Below are 25,762 nucleotides of genomic sequence, written 5' to 3'. Positions count from 1 at the left end.
GGGATTCTGGCCTACAGCTGGACATGTATAGCTAGTCCTGCTGCCCCTTTCAAAAAGCTGTCCTGGGAAGGAGTCCCACAGGCACTACCAGACCACGGAACAAGGGGAGAGCGACCGATGTAACAACAGCATCTCAATGCCAGGGCAGGCTGGGGTCAGGTCCTGTGGCCAGGGCTGCTCAGGGATGGTCCCAGCAGCAGCAAGAGCAAGCGGGCTGCACTGTTTCTGTGTTTCTGACCCTCCAGCACAGAGACTTTGAACATCCTCAACTAAAATAACAGCCTTTTCTGTGAATCTAAACTGCCACTGCACTTATTACTAATGACGTGCCATGCACTAAGCAGTTAAGAAGCTATTCATCAGCATTTTATTAAATGCATTTTCCAGTGCTATTTGACCCAACAGCATCTTAAAAGGGTTTGACAAAGAATTTCAAACTAGTGGTTTGATTGACAAGAAGGAAAAGTATTTGAAATAGTTATAGCTTTTATGATCTAAACCACTCAGCGTTTCGGAGGAAGGAGAGCAGATTTATCACACCACGTTAGCTGGGCTCAGAGACCAGAAGTCAGTCTACCTGCCAACATCTGTAGCTTTGAAACAACAATTTGCTCCTTTATTAAAAAGATGTTTTTCTCAGCCACATTACAAAGATAGGAGAAAACTGGCAACAGGTAAGCAGCAAGGCCAATTATATAAAAGATACACAATATAAAACACAGAAGCAAGCCTTTTTTTAAGATCAGTTCTAGCTATCTTTAGAAGTTACTGTTAAGTTTTCAGAGAAGCATGATTTTGATCATGCCTCTCTAAATATCTGGTTTGGTTTTGGAGAAAAGTCACTACATTTGAGCTGCTAGCTTGCAGTCTGAATAGATAATTAAGTCTGCGTGTCGGTGGTTCTTTTTTTAACAAAGGTGACACTTCCCTGCTGATATAGATGATGCAAATCACTTTATTTCAGTGCCAGCTGGAGATGATGATTTAGTGGTTAAAACATCAAATTGGAAATGAATTAATCTCTCTAGGTGTACAGATTGTACCAACAGGACTGTAACAGAAACATTTAAATACCGGAAGAACCATGTAATCTCTCTAATGTTATTCTCCTCTTCCTTGAGTACTGTACACAAATAGCACCACACTGTTCTTGGATCACTTCAAGACCGGCTAACCCAACACCACATGCCATTGCCCAAAGCGTCAGGAGCCAAAGTGTGAGGAACCTCTCATTATCCATACAGTGAGACTCAGTCATCCCACTAAACTGAACATAATCATATGTTACCTTCAATTTTTAAACAATTACAAATCAGGGCTAAGACAGACATCAATATTTAACTGATGAGGATAACCAGCTCTCAAAGTGAGAATCTGGTGTCCTCATTACTGCTATTTCTCCTACTTGTCATCTTGTCACTCTATAAGAAAACTGGAAACAATCAGGACAATCATTCTGTGACTTGGAACATGGCTACTTCCAAGGACCAGCATACCATTAAGAGGCTTTCCCGCATGCCAGCCAATTAATGCAACATTACTTTTAAGAAAAAAAAAAAAGCAGGAGACAAAATGAAGAAGCCTAGCCATACTATTGGGTTTGATGACTCACTGGATCATTAGCACAAATGGATTTTAGAGACACGGATAAGCATCCCATTAAGCAGACATATACATATCTTAAGGGCAAGAGACTAGCTTCTAGAAAAGTGGATGGCATTGGGTTTTAACCACTGATCAGGCAAAGCCTCTAATGTGCCTGTGGCAAGACGTGTTCTGCACCACGCCCTGGATGTGCAGACATCTAAGCATGACACTGCATGTCAGCAGGTTGTATAAATTTGCCATATTCACCACTGTTAAGCTGTAAATAGTCTTCAACAACAGGGAAATTTCAGACAAATCAACCTAGTTCCAAGCTGGTGAAAACGCAACAAATTTTAACTCAAAGATGTCACCAGCCATCATGAATCTAGTTTGATCTACCAATGCAGAGAGGTCTGGCCATGTCCACAAGTCCTCACCTGCAATTACTGATAAGACAGATGACACTTTGAAACTATCTGGGGAGGGGGAGGAAATAAAAGCATTTTGCCTAGCCCAGATATTTAAGCTCCAATGTCAAACTTTGCTTTTTCCCCCCTGTAGTTCATTTATTTCCTCCCACACAACAAACTCACTTCCTGAAAAGCCTTACCTCCTTGTTTGGTATCTCTGCAGTCTTACCACCACCTGCTAACCATTCCTTTTTAAGGCCAGATCATACTTCATAAGAAATACTAGTTCACACATATAACTTGCTCAATTGTTACCATCGGCCTTATGGTGATTGGTCAGTCCCATGATCACTACCAGGTTTTGACACAGAGAAACCAACTCCATTTACCTTAAACCTCCCCATTCATCAGCCTACTTCTCTTCTGTCGGCACTGAGATAATGAGGTAAAAGGCAGCTAGAAAGCAAGAATGAGCACAAGCAGATGGGGCAGTGACAGAAACAGCAGCAGAAACAGGGTCACAGACCAATCTCGCTTTTAAAGAAAAGGACAAGTTTGTTTGCATGGAGCTTTAACTACCCAAACCCAGGATTACTGGAAGGCACATGTCACTGGTTCTCTTCTGATATGTGCAAAGAAGACTGAATGTAATCAAAAGACTAAAAATGGTAAGACATCTTCAGCTGGGTCGCTGTATTTCATGAACTCCAGATCCTCCCCTTTATTTCACAGAAAAACGTGTGGACCTCCTGTAATTCTGATTTGCATCACAACATCCCAGTAAAACAGTGAAAGTTTGGGGAGAAAGCTTGTTTGCCATGCTTCTGGACACCTGTGTTAGCAAAAATACTTAAAGCAACATGTACCCATGAAAAAAATACATTGTAATAAATATACTGTATGATAATATTGCAATATGTTTCATCCCAAAGCATTTTAGAAATTATGTTTAGGCAGCATCACTACACCAGCTGCTGATACAGCAAATATCAGAAAGAAATATATATTGATAGGGTGAGGGGAAAAAATGTCTTGCAACCACAAGGGAAAACCTATTGTATTGACCACATCACAGGGCCATTGTCTGCTATGTCCCAGAGTTCCATATGCTACCTTTAAGAGCCCAAAAATGTAACCAGAAAATGTAATCCCATTACCACCTGGCTTCAAACAGCTCTACAGAAGTTAGCAAATCAAGAAATTTTAAATCTGTACCAATACATGTTCTGATGTGCATTCTAGTTCATCATGAGCTTCAAAAGAGAAAAGACTTCACTTTCAAACTGTAGTGTATAAGAGAAAACGCATGGAATGAAATATGTCCACTTTGGAAGGAAGAAAGGATAAGGCAGTTTGAGATTCTCCCAGGAGGAAAAACTATTTTGAACACATTTAGCCCATTAAACGATCTTCACCACTGGAGCACAGAATTCCTATCCTACCTGGTTCTATATGTGTTCTATTATTAAACGTCCCCTCTGCCAAAACCAGCCCCACTTCCTTCTGCTTGATCTTAAAAGTCTAAAAACAAGCATGACCCACCTGGAGTTTCACACGCCTCCAATGCACCAGATGGTGCCACCTCCGACAGCTTGAAAAGAGGCCTCTGGCTTGTTGGGTCTTTGACACTGAAGGGCCACAGGTGCTACATCGATGCTACAGTGTGTGTCCTTGAACATGAAAGCTGGCAAAGTTGCACAGCCCAGCGCTCCTCCCACCTCAGCCTGCAGGTAGAGAGCATTGCACTGCAGGCGAGCGGATGCTCTGATCTACCAGCTAGCTCTTAACTATTGTCTGGACCACCAAGTGCAGAGTCTCTAGCACTGTTTCACATATCCACAGTTGCATGAGCACATGAGGAGGGAGTCTACAGGCAAAAGTGGACAGATCTTTGTTATCCAGAAGGAGAAACATGATTTTGAACTAACAGATTCAGTTCTGCCACCAAGCTGGTCTCTGCACTGTGAGAAGTAATCCAGGATTGTCTTTACTGGACAAGGGATAGTTCCAGAACCAATACAAAAATGAAGTTTTTCTACTCTGTTTGTGCCTAGAGAAGGTTAATTTTATGCACTTTCAACAAGTAGAGCTCAGGAAAATGGTGCAGTGTGTTGACACACCACAGTCTCATCAACACACCATTAATATTTAAAACTTTTCCATTGCATTAATCATCATTTGTCTCACTTTATACATGTCACAAAGGAGGTCAGGACCTCGCTGTGTCCTATAATAGATATCACAGACAAAAAGAGCAGAGCCAATCCTTGCCTATAAAGATATTCAGCACAAATATAAACTGCACAATGGACAGGAAATAACATCTATGATTTTCAGAAACAGAGAAACGAGATTTAAATGATTAGTCTCAGGAAGTGTGCGGCAGAGCTGAGAAACAAATCCAAACAAGCTCAATTCTAGTCCAATGCTTCCTCCTCCTTTAGACTTCAGGCACATAGCCTTCTTACGTATTTCCCCCTTCAAAAACTGACAACACAGTAAGTACGCTTTAACAGAACCTTCTCTTGAAGCCCTAAAACAGCCCACTTGTTTTTGGAGGGTTTAAGACAAACAGGATCTGGGGAATTCTCTTACTAGAGAGCATTCTCTGGCTATGGGGCTTTGTTTACAGCTAAGATGCCTGAAGGAGAATATTGCCTGCATATTGTTTAGCCATATCTATCAAGGACTGATGTAGAGAACATCATTAAAATACCACTGCTTAGTGTAGTGTTTATCTTTCATCAGGAAATTCATCTACAAGACTATTGCTCCTGTAAAATGCTCACAACTGTATACACACTACATGATCCCTCAGTTTATCACAATCAGGATTCAGCCAAGAGAGAACTTCAGACTCAAGATTCTTTGTTATCTTTTTCATTCTCCCCCTTCCCTCCCACACACACTATCCACTCCTGTCTTCTGTGCTACACATGTACATACACTGGGACAGGATCGATGAGAAAAGAGAAGGTCCCTTCAATATAGCCAGGTCTCCTTGACCTCAACATCACCTGCCCACAAACGTGTGTTGTAATTTACCTTTCAGGAGTGATGGACAGTTATACCTAGTAAGTGTATTTACAAGTCGAATAATGTTCATAACCACATTGCTTCTTGAAGTTTTTGGCAGATACGATACACCCTGAGAAGTATGCTGAATGTTTCAAGCATCAGTGAAAACACTTGAAATATCATATATCTGTAACAAAGGCATCTGTAAATCTGTTGTGAAAGCAGTTTGTACCAGTTTACAGCACAATGGGGTGGAGCTCCAATGACCAGTTTCCCACCAAAGGAGGCACCACATCTGTCGGCAGTGAATCAGCACAGGTAAGGTTGACTGCAGTCCCTCAATTTGTAGGTTGTTCTTAAGAGTGGCACAAGATGCTTATGCAATTGGATCACGTAGGTGAGAATATGAAAGCCCTCAAAAGCATCACAGGTTGCTAAAACATAAGTACAGACATGCCTGTAACCCCCTTGAACCTGCCTATCACCTCCCTCCATTTGTAAGCACATAGCTATTTCCATGAATGAAGGAGGTGCAGAAAGTACAGTACCAGGGCTAAAGCAATAGCAGAACAGCACGTATCTCTCTCCCAGACCTATGCGCACTCCAGTAGAGTGTGAAGCCCCTGTCTTCCTGGGTTCTTTAAGAAATCGCACAGTAGTAAGCTACGAGCTTTTCTTAAACCTGTCTCTACAACACAATCACATTGAAAGAATATGTTAATATTCAAATGCTTTACATCACAAATTAATAACTCTATGTCACCAACTCTCACCATCACACCATTAAAAAGCTAATATTCTGCAGCATCGAGAGTTTCTAGGTCAAACTGTTTTGAGGATAGAAGAATTAAATTTGCTGATAATTCAGCAACCCTGAGCACGTAAGTGACAACAATCAGTGGCAATGGGCTGGGTACAAAGAGTGGTCTATTTCACTCCAGGCCCACCACTAGGAATTGATTCTTCCCAGAGCTTAACAGTAGAGAATTGAAAGAATTCCTGAAACGTAGAAACCGACTCATGTATTTTAAACATCATGCACCACAGATCAGAGGCACTTCAAATATTTCAGAAGAAAAAAAAAATTACTCTGACATTACAAAATAAATGTGATGTGGAAACCTTTATCTTAACACAGAGTTCGCTGGCTGCACTGAAAGCACAAGGCAGATATTCAACTCGGAACTATCCATGAAGGAACCAAAAAGGGGTTTAAATATAATATTGCTTGATCACAAGACAGAAGTAAGTTAGTTCCCCTTATTATGTCAGTAATAGAGGACAACAAACTTGCACAACTGAGTATGCCTGATATTCTATTAAAGCTATTTATATTCACTGCAGTTCCCATAAATCCTAATTCTGGGCTGCAGCATTATTGCAGTAGGTGTTGTACAAGCACAGCAAAAACCAGACTGCGTGCTTTAAATAAGAGAATAGAAAACACATTAGCATATGAAGAAGCACAAGGAGTCAGTGAGATGATATTGGAAGGCATGGTTGACAGCAGTCTTAATATAAGAGCTGCTGTTGAGTTTTTGTAGGCTTCATGGCAAAGATGAGTACCAAGCGACACATACAAAGGCATAAGGTCAGTAAAAGGGCTGAGAGATTAGGTTTTAATCATCAACTCAAGTTCAACATGGCTAAACATCTACAAGTAAATACCAACATGGGGGAGAATTGAGAAGGTGCTTGTCTTAAAATAAGCGTGGGATGGAGGTAGGAGGCACGAGCTAACCTTGAATACTGAGTAAGAAATTACAAGGATGTGACAACAGAGAAGAGTAGGTTGTGAAGAGCTTTGGATATTAAAGCAATGAGAACAAGACATTGACTAGATCTACAATGATCCTAAGGGAAGCATTGGCACCCAGCTCTCATGTGAAGACCTATGTACAAACACCAAAACGTAGGTGTGTTAATAGCAAGCTGAAGTCCACTGATACTTTTAATTCTTTGTACATATATATGTTGTCTTCTAAAAGGACAAAAGCACACCCAGCAAAAAAAGAGTTTGCGGAAGTTTTCTATGTCCCAAATGCTTCCAACAAGCTCTTAATCAGAGAAAAATGATAGATAAGTAAGCAGATGGATCTCTTCATATTGTGAAGTTGCAGGAGGAGTGGAATTCAACAACAGTATCCAGGTTCAACTGTATAAACAAACTCTAAAGTTATAATTGTCATTTGAGGAGCGTAGTGATCTGTGTGGTCCTGATGAAGAAAAAAAGGAAGGGGGGGGGCAGGGAGTAAATTTATTTATTTATTTTACTTACCACTTTCATGTGCTGACTGCAACAGTAAAGCAGATCACATGCAGTTACATTAAGCAGATAGTTGGATCTCATGAGCAAGGTAAAAGACATGTCTTACAAGGACTGCTAAAGTAACAATATATTTTAACTGCTGTAGTAGCCAGTAGCATAAAGTCTACAGTTAACAACTAGAATAAAAGTCATAGCAGTGCTTACATGCTCGATAAAACATATAGAGGACCTTTTAAATGAAATACAAAGTAATGAATTGAAAGGAGGTCTCAGAGCAAATGCCCTTTTTTTTTGGTCAGGGAAGTTAACTGTCTCTACTGAAGCACAGAATTAAAAGATATAATTTTGGTAAGGAACATATTAAGAAGAAAAATCACTGAAGAGGCCTACATCAAAATATTGCTGAAAAGCATGATTGTTAAAATGAAGAAATGTTCCCTTAACCTTGCTAAACAATATGAGGTAAATGAATATCTTGGCCAGTATTCACACCCCAGAATCCAGCTTAAATGCTATATGGTCATTTTAAAAAACAAATCACCAGGTCAGCAGAAAAACTAATGCAATATATGAAAAAATAATTCTGACAGATATGATTTGTAGGCATGCTTAAGACAGTATTTGCAGAAGAATGGAGGTCATAACAGATTGCAGGCTCCCAGCTCTAAAACTGAGCTGCTTGTCCTTTATTAGAATCTGATTATTTGCTTAGCACCTAGCATAGAAATTGAATTTTATGGTGTGGGTCGCCAGCTTCATTGGTCTGAACTGCTATGTCAGAAACAGCAAGATTTTAATCCCCCCAACATGATTAAAGAAAACAAAACCACCCTATGTCCCCAAAGCAAGATTTATCCACAGACAGAATACTTTCAAACATCTCAGATTAAAAAGCAATTGCCAAAATTGGAAAAATTACTAACCACAAAACACCTTTGCTTTGGGCCAGGAAGCACTATGGGAACAGGACCATGTTTATACATAAAAGTTTTTGTATGTTGTTTAGTACTTATTTGCAGTAATGCTAAGGACATCCATCAAAGACTAAGCTCAGGCTGTGCAAGGCTTTTGCTAGATACGTAGCAAAGAGACGGGTTGTTCCTGCACTGCCCAAGGATAAGAGTCCCGCTTCCAGCACAGATCCTCCCTCTCCCAGTACACGTGGCCTCCACGGACAGAGCTCTGTTACATGGGAACAGAAACAAAACCCTTTCTGGGGTTGTGGAAGGGAACGGGGTTCATTCCAAGAGAAGTTCATATAAGCCCCATAGAGCTCCTGGAACCACAGATCTTGATCAACCAATATAGAAGTCCTCCACCATCACTCCAGTTCTTTGATCACAAATACATTGGTTCCCATTTGCAGATGCCAATAGTTCTGTAAAGAAATGAAAACTTTCCCATGAAGTTTTGCATGTACGTGAAGCTATTGCAGCCCCAAGTACTCCATAGCATGCAATTCCCTTCATCTCCCATGTGAGCCATAGCTTCACAGAGCACATTCTGCAAGTGTTGGAAAAGGAAGCAGCTAACAAAGCAAATGCACCTCAAACTACCACCTCCCCTTCCTGAAAAAAAAGTACGTACATTAGTCTTTTAAGCAAGTTTGACACAGTGTTTTCGCTGAAGTTCGTAAGATGAAAAGGAGTAAATAGTTATCAGTCACGTTACTACTCCAAGCTTTTTACTCAACAGTTAAATGACAAAATTTCCGTTCATAACCCACTCTTACAGGAGCCACTCTTACAGGACATGTGGATCATAATCCTAATCAATAGGATTAATCAACGGCTCATTTAGTACTCAAGCCTTGAGCCACTAAAATCGATTTTGAACATGTACAATACCATGCACGCATGAGTTTTGGTAACAGCAGAGTTCTGATTGTTTATTTACTACTGCGTATCTTGGGGCAACTCACTTCACTCCACTGAACATGTGCTGCTTCTACCAGCCTTCAAGTAGTCTTGTCTCATTAAAAGTTTGTTTTTCAGAGCACGTTGTACCGTGTGTTCGTCCAGTAACCAGCTCATTAGGTTCACAACTTTACTGGACCTCTCTAGGCATTACTATAAATATTAGTAATATTTAATTCCTCAGATTAGTATTCTTTTTTAAAAAAAGATCAGCTATGTACATTGATTACCTCCCCATTCTGACTTCCTTTAGTCTCACTGGATAATTATTTTTCCTTCAGGATCTAAGACCCAATAGCTATTGCTGCCAATGACCACTGGATGAGATAAGAAATTAGCAGTAACATATTCTAAAAAGCCCCCCGAAAAACCCCACACTAAATTGTTAGCTCTCAATGATGCATAATCCAACCAAAGAACCACAAACTGTTCATGCTCTGTTATTTTGGTCATATGCATTGTATGGATGGCAGGGAAAACATACTGATCAGTACCAGGTTGCTGTGATTATAGGGGGGAGAACTATAATTTATAGGGAACTAAATTTAGAAGCTGTTTCACTGCTGGCAAAACATAGCAAAAGGTTTTCCAATTTTTACTAAGAAAGAGATATAAATGACAGGTTTGTGTCACTTTCTTTTTAGAAAGTATTCTGGTAAGATGATTGAATGTGGAGATGGAACATGGACTTGACTTCCTTGGCAAATTTCAAGGGTATGTGAGGAGCACTCATTTACTGCTCAGTAAGTCAAATTCAGGTTATTAACAGATTCAAGAAGAAAAGCATTTTAAAATCTGAGGTTCTTATTTAATTCTTCCTCCAGAGCTGCTCCAGCATAGAATTATAAGAAGGGCTATTAATCCAAACTGACTAAATTCACAGCCCACTTTCCTAGCATCTTGTTTTTAAATGTCAAGCTTATCTCACAAAGCTGCAGAAACATAGCTGCTAGCTCTGCCTGATGCTCCATAAATCAGTCTATTCCTAGCACTAATTATCCCAAGCAGCTGTTATCCTCCATTTGATCTTCAGTATCCAGGAAATCTTTTCTTCAAAGACTAACTCAACCAAACAATGTTTAGTGTGTGCACCATATTCAGAGATAAAATGCATCTGTGTTACTTAAAGGCCATGTACCCTGGTGGGCATTTTCAGTGAAGCCCCATTAAGCCTCCTACAAGTTCACAATGGTAAAAAAAAAAAAAAAAAATCAAATCAAATAAATAAAGCACTTCATTAGGAAAAAGAACAGCACAGTTACTTGTACTGAAGTGTAATACCCAGAAGAATAAAAGAGGAGGTAGTGCTAAGCTAGACAAGTGTGAAAGACTATGCAATCTATACAATCTAATTGCACAACTCTTTCTCTCAGGCTGTTTCCACATCCAAAAGCTTGTCAGAGAAAGATTAAAGATTGCAATGACATAGTATTATAGTTACGCAGCTCACACAGCTGTGATCTTACACACACAAATAAACCCTTATATCTTGATTGTCCAACACTTGCCATAGACACCATGGCTTTTCACTACCTGCAGGAATCGGAGCAGGATCTGCCATCGGTTCAGAAGTGCCTAAAAGATTTGTGAAATACGAATGCACTCAGGTGCATCATTCCTTCACACGTGGCCTTTGGCAGCACCACCTGTACAGTCAGCTTCCTCACAAATTCCCAGTTAAGGCAATGAGCTCCTAGGTTATACCCTGGATGCTGAAAACGCCTTGCAGCAAAGCACATAACTACTTTTGCACACAGACCTGCGGGCTGAGCCCTTTGCTGAGCACCCCACTCCTCCCTCCCTGGCCAACACTTGCCCTGCCCCAGGCAGACGCTGGGCTGAAGCTGGATGAGCTCAGTTTCACACTCTTCCTGAACCTATGTGGAAATCAGCACCTCACCTCATTTCACCACAATAATCCCAGGGTGACTAAATAAAAGCATTGCTTTTCCAGTTTTTCAGGGAACTGTTAGACTAATCAAACTTTACCACTTATCAGGTATCCATCTGAATAGCTGCAAATGAGCAGAGGGAACAGTGGTGTCTGACAGTTAATTCTGATGACTTGACTGACGGGGACTGTAGTTGGAGAACAGGCTGTTCTGACTGTTGTCAGCAAACAGCAGCATCCTTCCTTCAGCTGACTGCATGCCTCCTCACTTCAAGCTCATCAAATCCCACCTTCCAAAGTTACTGCAGTACTAGAGAAATAAGATACCACTGGTTTAAGAAACACTCTGCTCAGGCAAATTAGTATGTAAGTACTACAAGTGTTACTTGATAAATAATCAAAGAAACTCTATCCCAGCTGAACCAGGATACCCACACACAATAATCCATCATATTAATCCCCATTTCTAACACTCATGAAGTATTTTACATAATGAGTACTATCCAGTACATCAACTTTTCACGGCACAGCTGTTGTGAAAAGTGTAATTCAGTGCACTCAAAACTCTACATGCATCACAAAACTAATCCTGGACGGTCATTTACCACTTTGCAACAGCAACAGGACTACAGGTAAACAAGAATATGGAAAAGAAGCCAAGCAGTCAACCTCAGAGTTGCATGCATACCCAAAATAAACGCAATCTCAGGTGTAGGACTAACTCAACCATTTCACTGTTGTCACAGCTGCTAGCACACTGACAAAGAATATTTACAACATCCTATACAAAATGTCGCAGGACAAGAATTTTGTAGCAATTCTGCAATCTATACATTCCTATACTGCACAATCTGCATTTTATGTTGCAAACTGGGCCTAGACTGAGCAGCCAGCTTATTGCTTACAGAAGGATTTACTGAATTTTCTGTTCAATTCCCTGATAATCAATGAAGTAATTATTCTGCAAGAATAATTTTTTATATTGGAACCACATTCAGCAGTTACTATCACATCAAGTTTCTACGTAATAAAAAAAAAAATACTGTAGAAATAGTTATTTGGGAGGGAGGGAAAGAAAGAAATCTATCTGTAGTTAAGCAGTGGCTGGTGCTCTCACTGCCACAGGTGACCACTATATGGGGGTGCCCCTTTTGCCTTAGCAGCTGAGGCTACCTACAGAACATGCTTACATGACACTTTCTTTAGACAGGTGAATTTAGCCCTGCTTCACCCTCACCCCAGATGTCTGCTATTTCCCAGGATAAGCATTCAAAGTGGGGGGAGAAGGAAGGACACAGGCGTATGGCTTTGAAGTTCACAGTTTATACAGAAGTCGGACACCACAGCTGATTGACCAGGGTCTCACCACACTCCTGTGGGTGAAGACCTGGCATCTCCCAAACGGTAAGTCACTGTACTCAGCAGCCACTTGCTTCTGCATGAGGCACATTTGAGGTTAAGTTTGAGGCTGAACAGGCAGAAGAGAACAGGGCACTCTTCTCTCAGAAGCAAGTGCCTGAGGTCAGCTGCTCCATTTGGTCTGCTTCCACCTAGCCCTGAACCCCTGGCACCTCCCTTTCCTGGAAAATCCCACCCCTCCAAGAGACAGCAGCTCACTGAACTGGGAAATGAGCAGCAGCAGCAGTGAGCCAGGAGTAGCACCCCCCTCAAGGAGGTAACGGTCTCTTAGTCAGCAGGCTCCACGCCGTCCCCAACAATTTACCAGCAGCAGTGACCCCAACTCTGAATGCAGCCAATTTCCTGTTAAAAGTAGCAGTGGAATGATACTCAAAAAAGTGTTCATCAGGTATATTCTTATACCTGCTGCTGATACTGAGCACTGTCCAGCATTGCTTGAAACTGTAAGTACCTAAATCCTGAACAGACTCCCAGGGTTTGTCACAAAAGCAATCCTACCTCTGGATCCCACCACCAGACAAAGCAGCCACCAAGACAGTTTGCTTAGTGAAATCCTGAAGAATGTAGCTGAAGGAGCCCATGATAAAAGCCATCTTTGAGAACTGCGCAAGTTTCAGCCAATGATGGAATATGAGATGGCATTTATTCAGAGGGGCTGAGAGGTATTTTTGATGGAGGTAAGACACTTCAGCGGTGAGAGTTAGGGACAAAGAAGCATAGTATGAAGTATGTGACACAGAAAAGTAAGGATTCATATAATCCCTAAAGCGCACAGAAGGAAAATACATGGTTTAGGAATGCATGTTGGTTCCTCAGCTCCCTAAAGCAGGCTGGCAATCCCAGTGTTGAGCATCCAGGGAGTGAGCTGCAGAGATGGCTCACTGCATGTTCCCAGGAAGATCTCAGTAACAAAGTTGGTTGGAACCACTTTAATGGAAAGCTCTGCCATAAAATAGCAGCTTGTGGAGAACAAAGTCCTTCACAGCAGAATGTTACCTTTGATGAAAACATATTTCCAAACACTAAAAGCATAATTTTGACTCTTTTTAGGATTAAACATTTTAACATCTTGCTTGAAAATGGCTTCGTTATATAACATGAAATAAAAAAGGGTGAGGTGTCGAAAGCTCAACAAAACATTTCAGTTCAAAATGTAACTTTCAGAATTTTGCTTCATAAGCAACTGACTTCTGTGAGTGGGTGTTTTATTTCATGCTGGAACAAGATATTTTAGTTGCTGCATTCTTAAAGCAGAATTTCCCTCAAAGTGAGGATTCCAGGTTCTGTACTGCTCTAAGCACCAGTTTTTTCCATCTTTTGAATCCGGTATTCTGCAGTGGCACAGACCTCAAGAACTTTTCAGTCGAGGCATGACTAAATCAGACAGCAAATGCAGCCTCTTTCTTTTTATTCCTAAAAAGCATTATCTTCTTTTTAACACCAGAAAAGGAAAGAAAATTTACTTCATCTGGGGAGATAAGAAACTGAGATAGCCCCAAAGTGGTCTCTGAGGGATACCAAATCTGAATAATCACACAATCTGCCAAGTTTGTAAGGAAACTGATGGGACAGTTTGCAAATTCAGAATTTATATTACGGCTTTGTTTTTACAGGGGAGAATATCAGCAAGAGAAGGTGGTAGTCAGCTGAAGTCTTTTGAATTAGCCAGCTAAGGGCTTCCACGAACTCATACACCAGTCAGCTTTCTGGGGCTAGCACAGATCATCCTGAAGAGCTGGCTGGAGACAACGAACTGGGGTGGTGTCTCCCCATAGGGCTTACCAATACTACTGCTCCTCAAGCGATCAAAGATGTCAAAGTTCATTACCTACAAGATCCACGCTCTGTGTGCACATCCCATAGCAGAACAATTACACTTTAAGTCTAGGAACTTAGGTGATAGTTCCCTAGAAGAATACCCCATGAGATTCAATGGAGCAGCACAGTGCTGTACCAGAATTTTACTGACTTGCTGCTCTGTTAGACTACTTCCTCTCACGCTGCCTCCCCGAGTCTCAGGATCCTCGCTGCGCCGCTCAAAGATCAGTTCCAAGATTATATTCTCATCAAAAGAAAGTAACCATGGAATTCACTACCTAAAATCTCCCCAGAATTACTCAGTGATTAGTTGTCAGTCTTTAACACAGAGATGGCACTTTTCATGTGGGTAACTTCCAAAACTGCATAAAATACTATAATATTAAACTCCCAATGGCATTTAAAAACAAAAATCGTTGCCTTGCAAAGCATCAGCATCTTGCTCAGTGTTCCACACTGCTGGTATTATGTTTGATAACACTCACTTTTCTCTTCTTTCTCCCAGACTCACTAACAGATAACCAGAATACACAATCTAATTTACATTAGCAAATACTAAACATGACACACACCTTCTCATTGAAGTATTTCTTCATAACCTGGTGCACAGCAATGAATGATGCTGTTTGCAGTCCTTCTCTTCCAAGCCTAGTGTTAAAAGGAAAGTAATCCTTCTCAGTCCAGCTTCCATTGCAATGGAATAAGCTTTGAGATTTCCCAGAATTTTGGCTAAATGGCATTTGATTTTATATTCCCATGGGTGGCTCTTTTGAAGGGTTCTCCAGTAACACTTTTAAGCATCACACTGTTAATAATGTTGGATAACAATGAACAAGTCAGTTAAGATCACACTTACATTTACAGTCACTTTCCCTCACGCACAGCCCATACCCAAGGAACTGGCAGGTGAACTTCACCATCCAGATCAAAAGAACTGCTGCCCAGTGGCCCAACACAGCTTACGGACCGAGTGCACAGATACCATCCCCACTGAGCCAAGCTCCGGCATCCCTAAATACAGGTTCGCTCCCTTTCTAACTGTCCCATTACTTCACTCCTTGCAAACAAGCACAGGACATAGAATGGATTACAAAATCCTTGCTAAACAATCCTCAGCCCACCTCTACATCTTGAGTCATAAGTAACAGAGAAAGCCTTCACTCTCTATGCAGCATAACTGCTTGATGAAAATAGCAATAATTAAAAATCAATAGCAATATTCTATTTATTTACATATATATTGCTACAAGTAGGCAACTGACTGCAGAGAAAATTCAGCCAGTTTCAAGCTCATGATTCTGTTTTGTTCCATTTCCCTTTCCCCACCAAAAGGCTTCAAAAGACAAGAGATCAGGTAGAACTAAATTAAGAACAATTCTTTAGGAAAGACAAGAAGTAGCCACAGCAACATTTCTTAAGTATGCATTTCAAAAAGCCACAGCATCAATTTAAAGGATCAAATTCATTAGCACCCAAGAAGTGTAGAGACTAGTAATGTAACCAGGCACACAAATACCGATGAGGTAATAGGAAAGCTACTGAACTGAAACATGCAGCCAATTGAGTCATTTGAGGATGACTCACATGAAATCAGACTCCATAAGAAGCAAACCTCCTATTTTAACCCCGTCAAAGGATAAATGCACTTTTGATAGATCAATTAAATAGTTATTGCTATAAAAAGTTACCAAAGCAGATTCATCTGGCTTCAAACATCAGAGCTACTGAGTTAAATTTAAACCAACACCTTGAAAATTAGACATTGTTTTCTAAATGAATGACCTGTTTCACATCCACTTGTAAATCTAATTTAGAGTTGGAGGTGAACACAGCCAGTACACAATAGCCTCTTTTAATTGCAAATGCAAACCTGGAAATTGCAGACATATTTTTAATTTTTAATACAGAACATCATCCTCTTCAATATATATTTTAGACATTAGTGAGGAACATGAAAAGCAAATACAAGCTTAAAATTTGGCCCCTAATTTGTAACAATGGAGATTGGGGGGGGGGGGTGGTGGTGTAGGGCAAAATTGCTACAGTAGCAGCATGCACCAAGTAACTCAATTCTTCATAAAGAAAGAAAAAAATAACACAGAGATATTATTCCAATGGAAAGATTATTCCAAAGGCTGATTGTTCTCACCGTGAAAAATTCTCCTCTCCTCTAAGAACCTTATGAAATTCAAGTTCAATCAAATCAATATTAGCTGTGTTAACAGTCCACAGTATTAAAGCTGTTCTTACACTTTTAATCACATTTCATCCTATGAACTAAAATTTGTGGATATCTGGTTTTATAGCAAATATTGAGGGAATAGGAGGGATGGAGAAAACAGTTGAGCACATAATTAGTGCATGCAGGAAAAAGACAAGGACGAACATATGAAAGAGACCAAGGAAGAAAAACTCAACAGATGTGAAGAAACCTCAAAGAGGGGGAGTAGTCTGACTGCGAGGCAGTGGTAGACAAGATGTAGGGAGGGGTGAAAATGGAACAAGGCTGAGAAGTCCAATATTTAAAGACTGGGATCAAGTGAGAAAAGCTAATAGAGAGTTAGGTGGAAGATGGGACAGGACACACAGATGCAGCAGGACTGAAGCTAAGAGAAACTTTGGAGGGAGGGAGCGAGGAGAGAGAAAACAAAAGTTTAATCTAGATGTGCAAGTACTTTTGCATATCAAAGTTGCACTTATCCAGAGACACCTGGTGATGGTGATCTTGCTCAGTCCTCTCCTAACCAACTCATACAACCACAACATCAGGCAAGGCTTTCCCAGTTTCCTCTGGGTGAGTTCCATACCCTCTGAGGAGAGTTGATGCTACAGAGTCAGTAACACATTCTCAGAAGTTGAGGAGACTTCACAGCCCAGTCTTCTACCAGGAAACTCTGTCCATCCCCTGGGAACACAGACGGTACCAACCTGTGCCTAGATGATGCCAGTTGGTGCTGTCTTTCTATCCAGTTAAGACGCACTCAAAGAGATCACAAGTATTACTAATAAGTATATACATAAACCTCTGAACTTCTGTAGCTGGACTCCAAAACATTCAGCTCACTCAATCAGGAGCTTCTGAATAACCTCCACAACCATGTGGGAATTAATGATCTCACTTATAATTAAGAAGCCATTTGTAACCATTTTTTAACTACTTCACATATGGAACCTAACACTTCCTTTGTGAACAACACTTATTTGACAGCCTAACTTTAAATCTTTTCATCCAATTATTGCCTGACCACATTTGTAAAGCACTTCCCTTCATGTTTAAGGAAAGGATATGAAAGCCGCCAGCCTATGAAAACCAGAGATATACCTCTATCCCTGCACAAAATAAAATATTCTGTCTCCCTCTACTGGCCCTGCATTAAATCAAACCAGGAGAAGAAAACCTAGAAAGCTAATGCTTATTGTTATCTTAGAGAATTCTATACCGGAGTCAATGCTGAAACAGCAGAAGTATTATTCTTCTGCTATTGTACTTTCTAAACCAGTATTACAACAGAGAATACTGAGTCTTTCTGAACACAGTATGAGATCCCATTTAAAAGTTATTACAGGTATATAGCACCATAAATACGTACCACCAAATTAATTCTCCATTAAAAATATAGAAGAATATTAATGAACTTTCCATTAATGTAATTTCAGCTTATTTTACACTGAATCAGATTTAAGCATTCCTGCTCTCTTCCAGCCAGCCAGAGTTACAATTGAGCTGGATGATTTTACTTATAATTCATAGATAATACATGCATTTTTAAAAAAAAATAAAATGACAGACAATCAGAATTTGTGATTCAAGGAACTTCTGGTTTGCAATTTGATCAGTCAAAATATATTTAATAATATAAGCAAACTGTCACTACATAAAACAGGAAGAGGAAAAAAGAATGAGATGTCTTTTGCATACTCTTTAGAAGATGGCTGCAAAACCTTGATTTGTTTCTTACCAAGTTCTGTTTTTTTCAAACGATATAATTAAGCGCATAAAGCACTCTGCTTTCTAAAATGGATTTGAAATAATTCACAAGGCTACAGTACAAACTTATATCTTGTTACTCCAAGTAAGTCAAAATCACAAGAGTAAGAGAAACGTGTGCCTAGAGCCATGTTTTCCATCAGGCCGTCACTGATTTCTCTCTTACTGCTGTTCCTCACTGGAGTATTTAATTTAAATTTGGGTTTAAAAAGTGTTATTAAAATGAAACTGGTCCATCACATATCTTACAAACTAGAAGTACAGCACAGTGTACCGCTTTTAGCATGTATCCAACAGAACAATTTATCCTCCCTCAACAGAGCCATATTCCCATATTCCCCTCCCTCAACAGAGCCAATTTCCAGATTACCAGGAAATTAAAAGTTGCACATCCTACAGCAAAAGCTTATTCCTGCATTCTCCGTTCACGCTTCTGACCAAAATGCATTTCACTCTGCAGTGAATTTTGTTTTCTACGGTAATACCTATTTGTATGCAAAGCATACATTACCTGCCAGGGATGAGGGTCAACACATTAATGAGAATCACAGTAAGTTATGAAGTCGCCCCCGGCAACTGTTTGTTCCTCCACATTTACTCTCTCCACTCAGGAGTCCAAATGCTGCAGGAGCTGTGCTGGGTATTGGTGGTCCTGAAGCACAAGCAAGGCAGGCACAGGCTTCCAAAACTGCCAGAGGGCCACGTCTCGTCTCTGCATTGAGCAGAGACCAAGAGCCAGCACAGGTCAAACACTGATCAGTGGATGGCTCCCAGTGTGGTCTGCAAAACTTGCACACGCTGAACTTTCAGATACTGAACATACACAGTTTTAAGCATACTGTTTCTTAAATGGTACCTGTTTTTTCCTCTGCAGAAGCAGACTAAAGCATGATAGACATTTCATCAGAAAACAAGGAATCAAACTTACCAGCCCTGTAACTTGCTAACTAACTGAAGTTACCACTGGGAGTGAATTTGTCAGGCAGTATTCAAAAAGGGTCTGAGAAAGACAGAATTAAGCATCAAGACAGAATTTCCATCTTTTCCTGAAAGAGCATTTGTTTGCAACTGGTCTGTACAGATTGCTTAAAGGTAGCATTCAAACATCTGAATGTGAACTTAAGGTTAATTTAAAACTAGAGTCGAGATTTCACTATACGTGGGGGAAAAAAAAAATCCCAATGCGACAATAGTATAAACATACTATGAAACTCTATATAAAACAGTTGAAGAATCACTTATATTTTGAAATATTAGAATTAATGATAATGCAACTCCAAGAAATTTTAATTTGCCACGAAAAAACGTATTTTAAAAGGAAAAATATTTTAACAACTTTTCCATAATTACTTGTTAAAGATTTTAGTACTACAGGATATCATAAAGTTAATGCTGTACATGAAAGAACATTATAAAGCTTTATGGCACACAACATTATATTCATCAGAAAAACCTGGAACAACGAAAACATCTACAAATTAATAATAATGTTCTGAATATTTAAAAATGAGAGGGTAGTCTACAGAAAATCTAGTTTCCAAGAGCTTTAGTGAGCAGAAAAACTCTCCTTTTGGGGCGGAGGGGGACGTGTGCATTTTTTTAATGTCCCATCACATTAACTGTTCTTTTTTTAAAGTTAAAAAAGGAGAAAATAGATCTTTCTAGTGTTAGCAGAACAGTTTTGCTGAGACTTTAGGACTTAACTACATACTCAGCAGTTGCACTTCTCAAGCTACTCTAAGCAATCACCTTCTCCTGGGCACCCATTTCTACCACCTTCTGCAGAAACTGGAAACAGGGTACTGTTACAGAAAAGAAAAAAGGAATTATCTTACCGGATCACCTTTCCAATCTGATTCATTATAACCCACACAGGGGTTCCTACTACTACACGGGAAATGGTACAAAGGCAAAAATAAATGGTTGTAGGGAAGACGGCCAGTTGTGCCTGCCTTTGGACAGCTGTTGATCAAATATTGCCTCAAAGGCATGATTACCAGGAAATTAAAAGTTGCACATCCTACAGCAAAAGCTTATTCCTGCATTCTCTGTATAGTGCTAGTACACTTATACTGAGCAATAAAAACACGGTCTCAGTCTATTCCAAAGCAACTGAAGTTTTCAGGAGTCACTCAACAAACCCCAGTGGCCTTGGATTAGATCTTAAAGCAAGAAATAAGTTTTTGGCACCCTGCAATACAGACATCTGGATTTCAGAAATATAAGCTGAAAATTAACACTAGGTAAATACGCTATACTAATGATAAAAATACCTCAAAGGGATGTAATATACAAACCTACACATAATCTTCAAAAACCTGCATGCACATGCATGGATATTAGGCAATAAACTGCATTACTTTAAAACTTCACCTATCTCAGTTGTTACTAGCACATTTTAAACATAATGCCCCATTAATTTAAATGCAAAATGGTACCTGAAATTTGTAAAAACACATTCGTATTCAGGATGAAATACCATATCCCTTTCAGTCAATAGGATTTTACCTAACAAATTGAGATCAGGATGCTAAGACCTTCAGAATTTATAGTCAAATCCTTTAAATACATGAACACATGCAAAATTCAGGTATCTCATTTAAAAGGAGACTACGGTATATGCTTAAGTGTTAATGGCACTGAGGACTCAATTATCAAGCTGATGTTGAGAGAGAAGAGATAAGTAGAAGAAATATGCCTACACAGTACATAACAGACAAGGACTTTCATGCTAGTTTTAAGTAAAACGAACATTTTTAAATTTTTAAAAATTAAGTTTCACAGTAATAGACAAACCCTTAACTAAACTACATTAGCACATGCCACTACAGTAAGATTCTTTTAATAAAATTTTTACATGCACTTCAAAGCTCCTATAGGCATTTTTGTGAAAAGACCATGCTTTAGTTACCGTACCTGAACATTTCTGTACCTGTCACGCTGCATGTTAATGAAAAAATAAGACAGGGAACATTAGGTTATTTTCACATGTCCTTTCTAAAGGAGTAATTTCTGTTTATTTTTACATGTGGCATTATATGTAGTTTCACTTTAGCAGAACTAACAAAAGCACTTCAGCCTATCTTTAAATGACAACTTTGCCAAGTCAAATAAAAAGGTTTCACTGTGCTGGCAGAAAAGGCTAAATAATTAAAAAGCAACATTTTTCCTCTTTCCCATGCACGCTCTCTGAAACCACAGGTGCTGATAAAGAGGTTTGAGGGAACTAGGTTTATTTTTACTAATACTCCTTATCTTGAATCAACTCCACAGAAAGGAGTTACGCACTGCTAACGATGCTCTGGAAGGACAATTGCATATGCTGTCTACAGTTTCCAGTGAGAAGAATTTCCACTTATAGCATCTCCCTTGTAACCATATCAAAGCACACAGGTAAACACAGCATGCACACCAAAAAATTCAACTCGATCTTTCTGCGAATTAAAGCTGAGAAAGCCTGGCATACAACCTACAGTAAGGGTGCCACACCAATTCACAAAGCTGAGGCTACGGCAGCATCCCTAGTTGAGATAGTTGAACTTTGCCTGTTCCCAGGTGTCACTGACATCACTGGAAGCTGGTCTATCTCCTATCTCCTATCTCCTATCCTCCTATCTAAGGAACAGCAGAGCCTGGCCTCTTGACTTTAAATCGGGTGCAAGGCCTTAATTGAAATACTGCCCACATTAATGAAATAAACTACTTGCACTAGTACACACATACACAGAAAGTACTTACATCGTTTCTGGGAAACTGCCTGTAAACAAGCAGTGACAATATCGCAGTTCTTCTGGACTTTATGTACAAGCCGGTCTTTCTCCTTCAGAAGACGAAGCAACTTTGCTGATTGAACAGAAATTCTGTAATTCAGTTCTTGTTTTATAGTTGTTAATTCATCGACATCTGCCAATAAGCAGAGAAAATAACTTCAGTACAGGCCAAAAGATTCACAAACAGCTTATTGTAGTTGACATGCAAAGGGACTTGCCCTGTAGACATTTACATACAAAACTTTCTATAAATTACAAGTTCTATTGACTGGGATAATTCCCAGTTATAAACATTTTCAGGATCTGAGTCAAAGTCTTTAATTTTCTTTTAAACTGAAGTACTTCAACCTATTGCAATGCATGAATCTTCCTAACTATACTGTTATAAACTGGAAACATCGTGACAGATGTAGCCAGAATATACCTATAGCAGTGCAACCAGGGGGTAAACTTTTAACAGTAGCCTTCAGAAGCTGCCTGTGGAAAATGTGCATGGGGAATAAGCAAATGCTAACAGGCAAAGGAACATATTCAAGAAGCTGCCTGCAAAGCTAGAAATGCAACTCCAGAATGATCTCTAAGTGGGAAACTCTCTCCACTAAGATGCAAACTAGGTGGCTTCAGTCATGGCATCAACTATTTCCACCAGTCAGTCACAGTGCCACCAGACCCCCTTAGTTCATCGTCTCAGCTTACTCCTAACATTCCTGCTGTCCCCCATGTGGTGAGCTTCAGGTCCAGGAGAAAAGGGAGTTGTTGGGGTGATGTCTTAAGTCCATTAATTTTTCTGAGTCCTCTGTTCTGTTCTCAGAGGCACACCCCACCAGTGAAAGCTTAAGTCTTGCCTATCACATGCTGACCTTGTCAGCTCTTCCCTGTAATAGCCTGGTATGGCTGGCCACCAGCATCTAAACAGCTGTCTGTTCCTTGTGGCCAAGTTTTCAAATCCTATCCCTTTCAATCCAATCATGCCCCCCTGATGCTGGAAGAAAAATCAATCAAAAAAATCCATACTTTGGTAACCTGATCCAATGAGAAAAATATGTATCTATCCATGAAAAGCTATTAGTGGGATAGTAAACAGCTCAGCTCATATGGCAAAACTTTTTCTATAATTCTGGAGAGCTTAAAGAAAAGGACAAATTAGGCTGAAATGACAATCAATCATGGGATAGTGAAGAGCAAAGTATGGCTGCAAGGGAGGGGAGCCACTGGTAAAACAGTCCTGTATTTTATAGACACGACCCTATTTCAGCACCTGCTGCTCAGCGGGAACTCCCAATCACTTGTACCAGGCAAGGTGATTTAAAACCACCATCTATGGATTCTGAGAGGAAGGAAAAAAAAAAAAAAAAGTTGTATTCCTACTGACTTCTACAGTTACCACAGAAGTAGAGTGGGAAAGAATAAAATTCCACTCATGTCAGTTAGCCATCCCTGTAAAAACAACTTTGCAGCAAAATTAATGAGTTTAAATTCTACAAAATATATTCCCAAACAGGCAAATTTCTTGTTGAGTCCCAGATTGCCACAGGACACACAGCAGAGTTGAGCTACATCCTGTAACATCAGATGGCATATCATCTCATTAAGAAGCCAAACACGGAAGCAGAAAGCTGTTTGCACAGGTCTGAAAAACAGGCACATTTATTCACCTCTTGCCTTTTTTCCTTGTCAAAAACAAGAACAATTTAACATCAGGAGACAACAGGCCTTTGTACAGCCCTCCTCATCAGGTCAGCTTAGAGTTGCAAGTCTCGTTCTTTCACAAACATGCAGCGCTGCAGCTACTTAGCTTTCATAAGGATTCTTTGATGGTTTCATTTAGATTTTGGTTAGTTGACTATTGCATTTATTACACCTTTTCTTTTTTCTTCCTGGAAGACATGCTTACCTGCAAGTAAGCTTTACAACTACCTCTTATGACACAGTATGTGTAGCATCTCTTCTAGCTTAAGAAAAATGGGACTTAGCTTTAAAAAAGAAGAAAAAAAAAAGAAAACTAGTCATCGATTCATTACTGTAAGTGAAGAAAAGCACTGAACTTACAGAAGCACAAAAGCTTGTGCAATCTGTCCCAGAAACTTTAGCAGTAAGTGACTCCATTTTTGCTCCTACAGCACCTAAAACGAGGGAGGGAGGGAACAGCACACGAGGCCTTGGTTTGAAGGAGATACCAGCTGTGTAGGGAAAGCTTCTGGGAGAGATGGCCGTGCATAAAGGCTGCTGTAGCAAGTGAAGGAGAGCATATACATACAGATGCGCGTGGAGGTGCGCATAGGCACGGAGGCAGGAGAGAGGGGACTATAACCTTTAAGCAGGACTCTCTCTTGCAGGCACAGAGACAGAAAGCGAAGCGACAGGGGCAGCTCCCAGCCCAGACGGAGCGGTGGCAGCGGGGAGGCGCAGGCCCGCTGGCTGCAGCCCGGGGTGGCAGGCAGGGCAGGGCAGGGCGTACCTTTGAGCTGCAGGTACTTGACCTGGCTCGGCCGCTGGTGCAGCTCCCGGAGGACGCGGGAACGGGCACTGCCCGAGGGGACGGCCGCCTCGGCGGCGCTGTAGAGCTCGGTGAGCAGCCCGCTCACCAGCGACGAGGTGCGGCTGGACCGGCCGCTGCCAGGCCCCTCCTCATCCTCATCCTCCTCGGCTAGGCTGTCGGCGCTGCTGCCCGCCCTGCCGCCCAGGCCGGCCTCCCCCACCTCCATTTCCCGCAGCCGCCCGGCAGCGGCGCCGAGTTCCGGGCTCGGCCCGTTCCGCGGCGGGGGGCGGGCAGGGGAAGAGGGCGGGAGAGCGCCGGCCGGTGGGACGCTCCTCAGCAGCAGGAGGGCCGCGCCCGGCGCGACTCCCTCCGCACGCACCGCGCGGCGTGGTAGAGCCCGGCGGCGGGCGGGCGGTGCACCTGCTGAGGGGCGGGGCGGGGCGGGCGGCAGAGGTCACCCCCGTCCCGCCGGCTGTCCCGCTCCCGCTCCCTCGCCGGTGCGCGGGGCAGCGCCCAGCGGCCGCCTGGCTCTGTCAACGCCCTGCGCCTCCTCGCAGGAGGGCCGAGACGAGGGCGTAGGGAAATGTCGGGCGTAACTTCAGCGCTGTAACCGTGAGACTGTGATTACGCTGCTGTAACTCACCGTGAAACAACGTAAAAATCAGGGTTGATGACAGGGTTTGTGCGGCCGCCAGCGCTGGGCGCGCCTGGGCTTTGGCCGGGGGAGCCGTGTCGCTACCGCGTCGTGTGGCGCCCGCGGCCTGTGCGCTGCGCTGAGTAACGCCGCCGCCTCCTCCCCCAGACCGGCTTCAGCGCAGCCCCGGCCCGCAGCAAGCGCAGCCCCGCGCACCCACCGCCCACGGCCGCCGAGCCCGCTCCAGCTCCCGGCCTGCGGCTGTCGTGGGTGTCTGCAGTGCCCAGCGCTCCCCGTGCCGCCTCTGTTCCCGCCTTCTGTTTTTCCTCTGTGTCGATAAAATATTTTCCTTCAAGCCGAGAATTAATCGGCTGGGACACACGAAGGCGGTGGCACTGCAAGGAAGCCAGGCGTACGCTGCCGGACCGACCGGGCCAGCGTTGCAGCCTCGGCTAATTAACGTCAGGAATTTGGTGGCAAAACGCGGTATTTTACACCTAACAAGCACCCTCCTGGAACAGAACGCGGCGGCGGAGGGGCGCCGTGAGGGCGAGACCCCAGCC

At 41.6% G+C, this 25,762-nt stretch overlaps 1 protein-coding gene across 4 annotated transcripts in view; it reads right to left on the bottom strand.

Annotated features, from left to right (window-relative positions):
• The window catches only part of TBC1D30 (TBC1 domain family member 30), a 57,569-nt gene extending 32,198 nt beyond the window's left edge, over positions 1–25,371 (bottom strand). For 3 of the 4 annotated variants that reach the window (XM_074870495.1, XM_074870498.1, XM_074870496.1), the window contains exons 1-2: positions 24,545–24,879; positions 22,055–22,219 (exon numbers count right to left, since the gene is read on the bottom strand). In XM_074870495.1, the coding sequence (XP_074726596.1) occupies positions 22,055–22,219; positions 24,545–24,791 (412 nt within the window). In that variant the 5' untranslated portion in view covers positions 24,792–24,879. Of the gene's footprint in view, positions 1–22,054; positions 22,220–24,544; positions 24,880–25,208 lie in introns of those variants that run through there. The other variant, XM_074870501.1, reaches the window with a different exon arrangement.
• Between the last annotated feature and the right edge of the window lie 391 nt (positions 25,372–25,762).

Source organism: Strix uralensis, chromosome 5 (genome assembly GCF_047716275.1).
Source record: "Strix uralensis isolate ZFMK-TIS-50842 chromosome 5, bStrUra1, whole genome shotgun sequence".
NCBI classification, from domain to species: Eukaryota; Metazoa; Chordata; class Aves; order Strigiformes; family Strigidae; genus Strix; species Strix uralensis.
The sequence above is the reverse complement of the archived record's forward strand: the minus strand, read 5'-3'. Positions and strand labels throughout refer to the sequence as shown.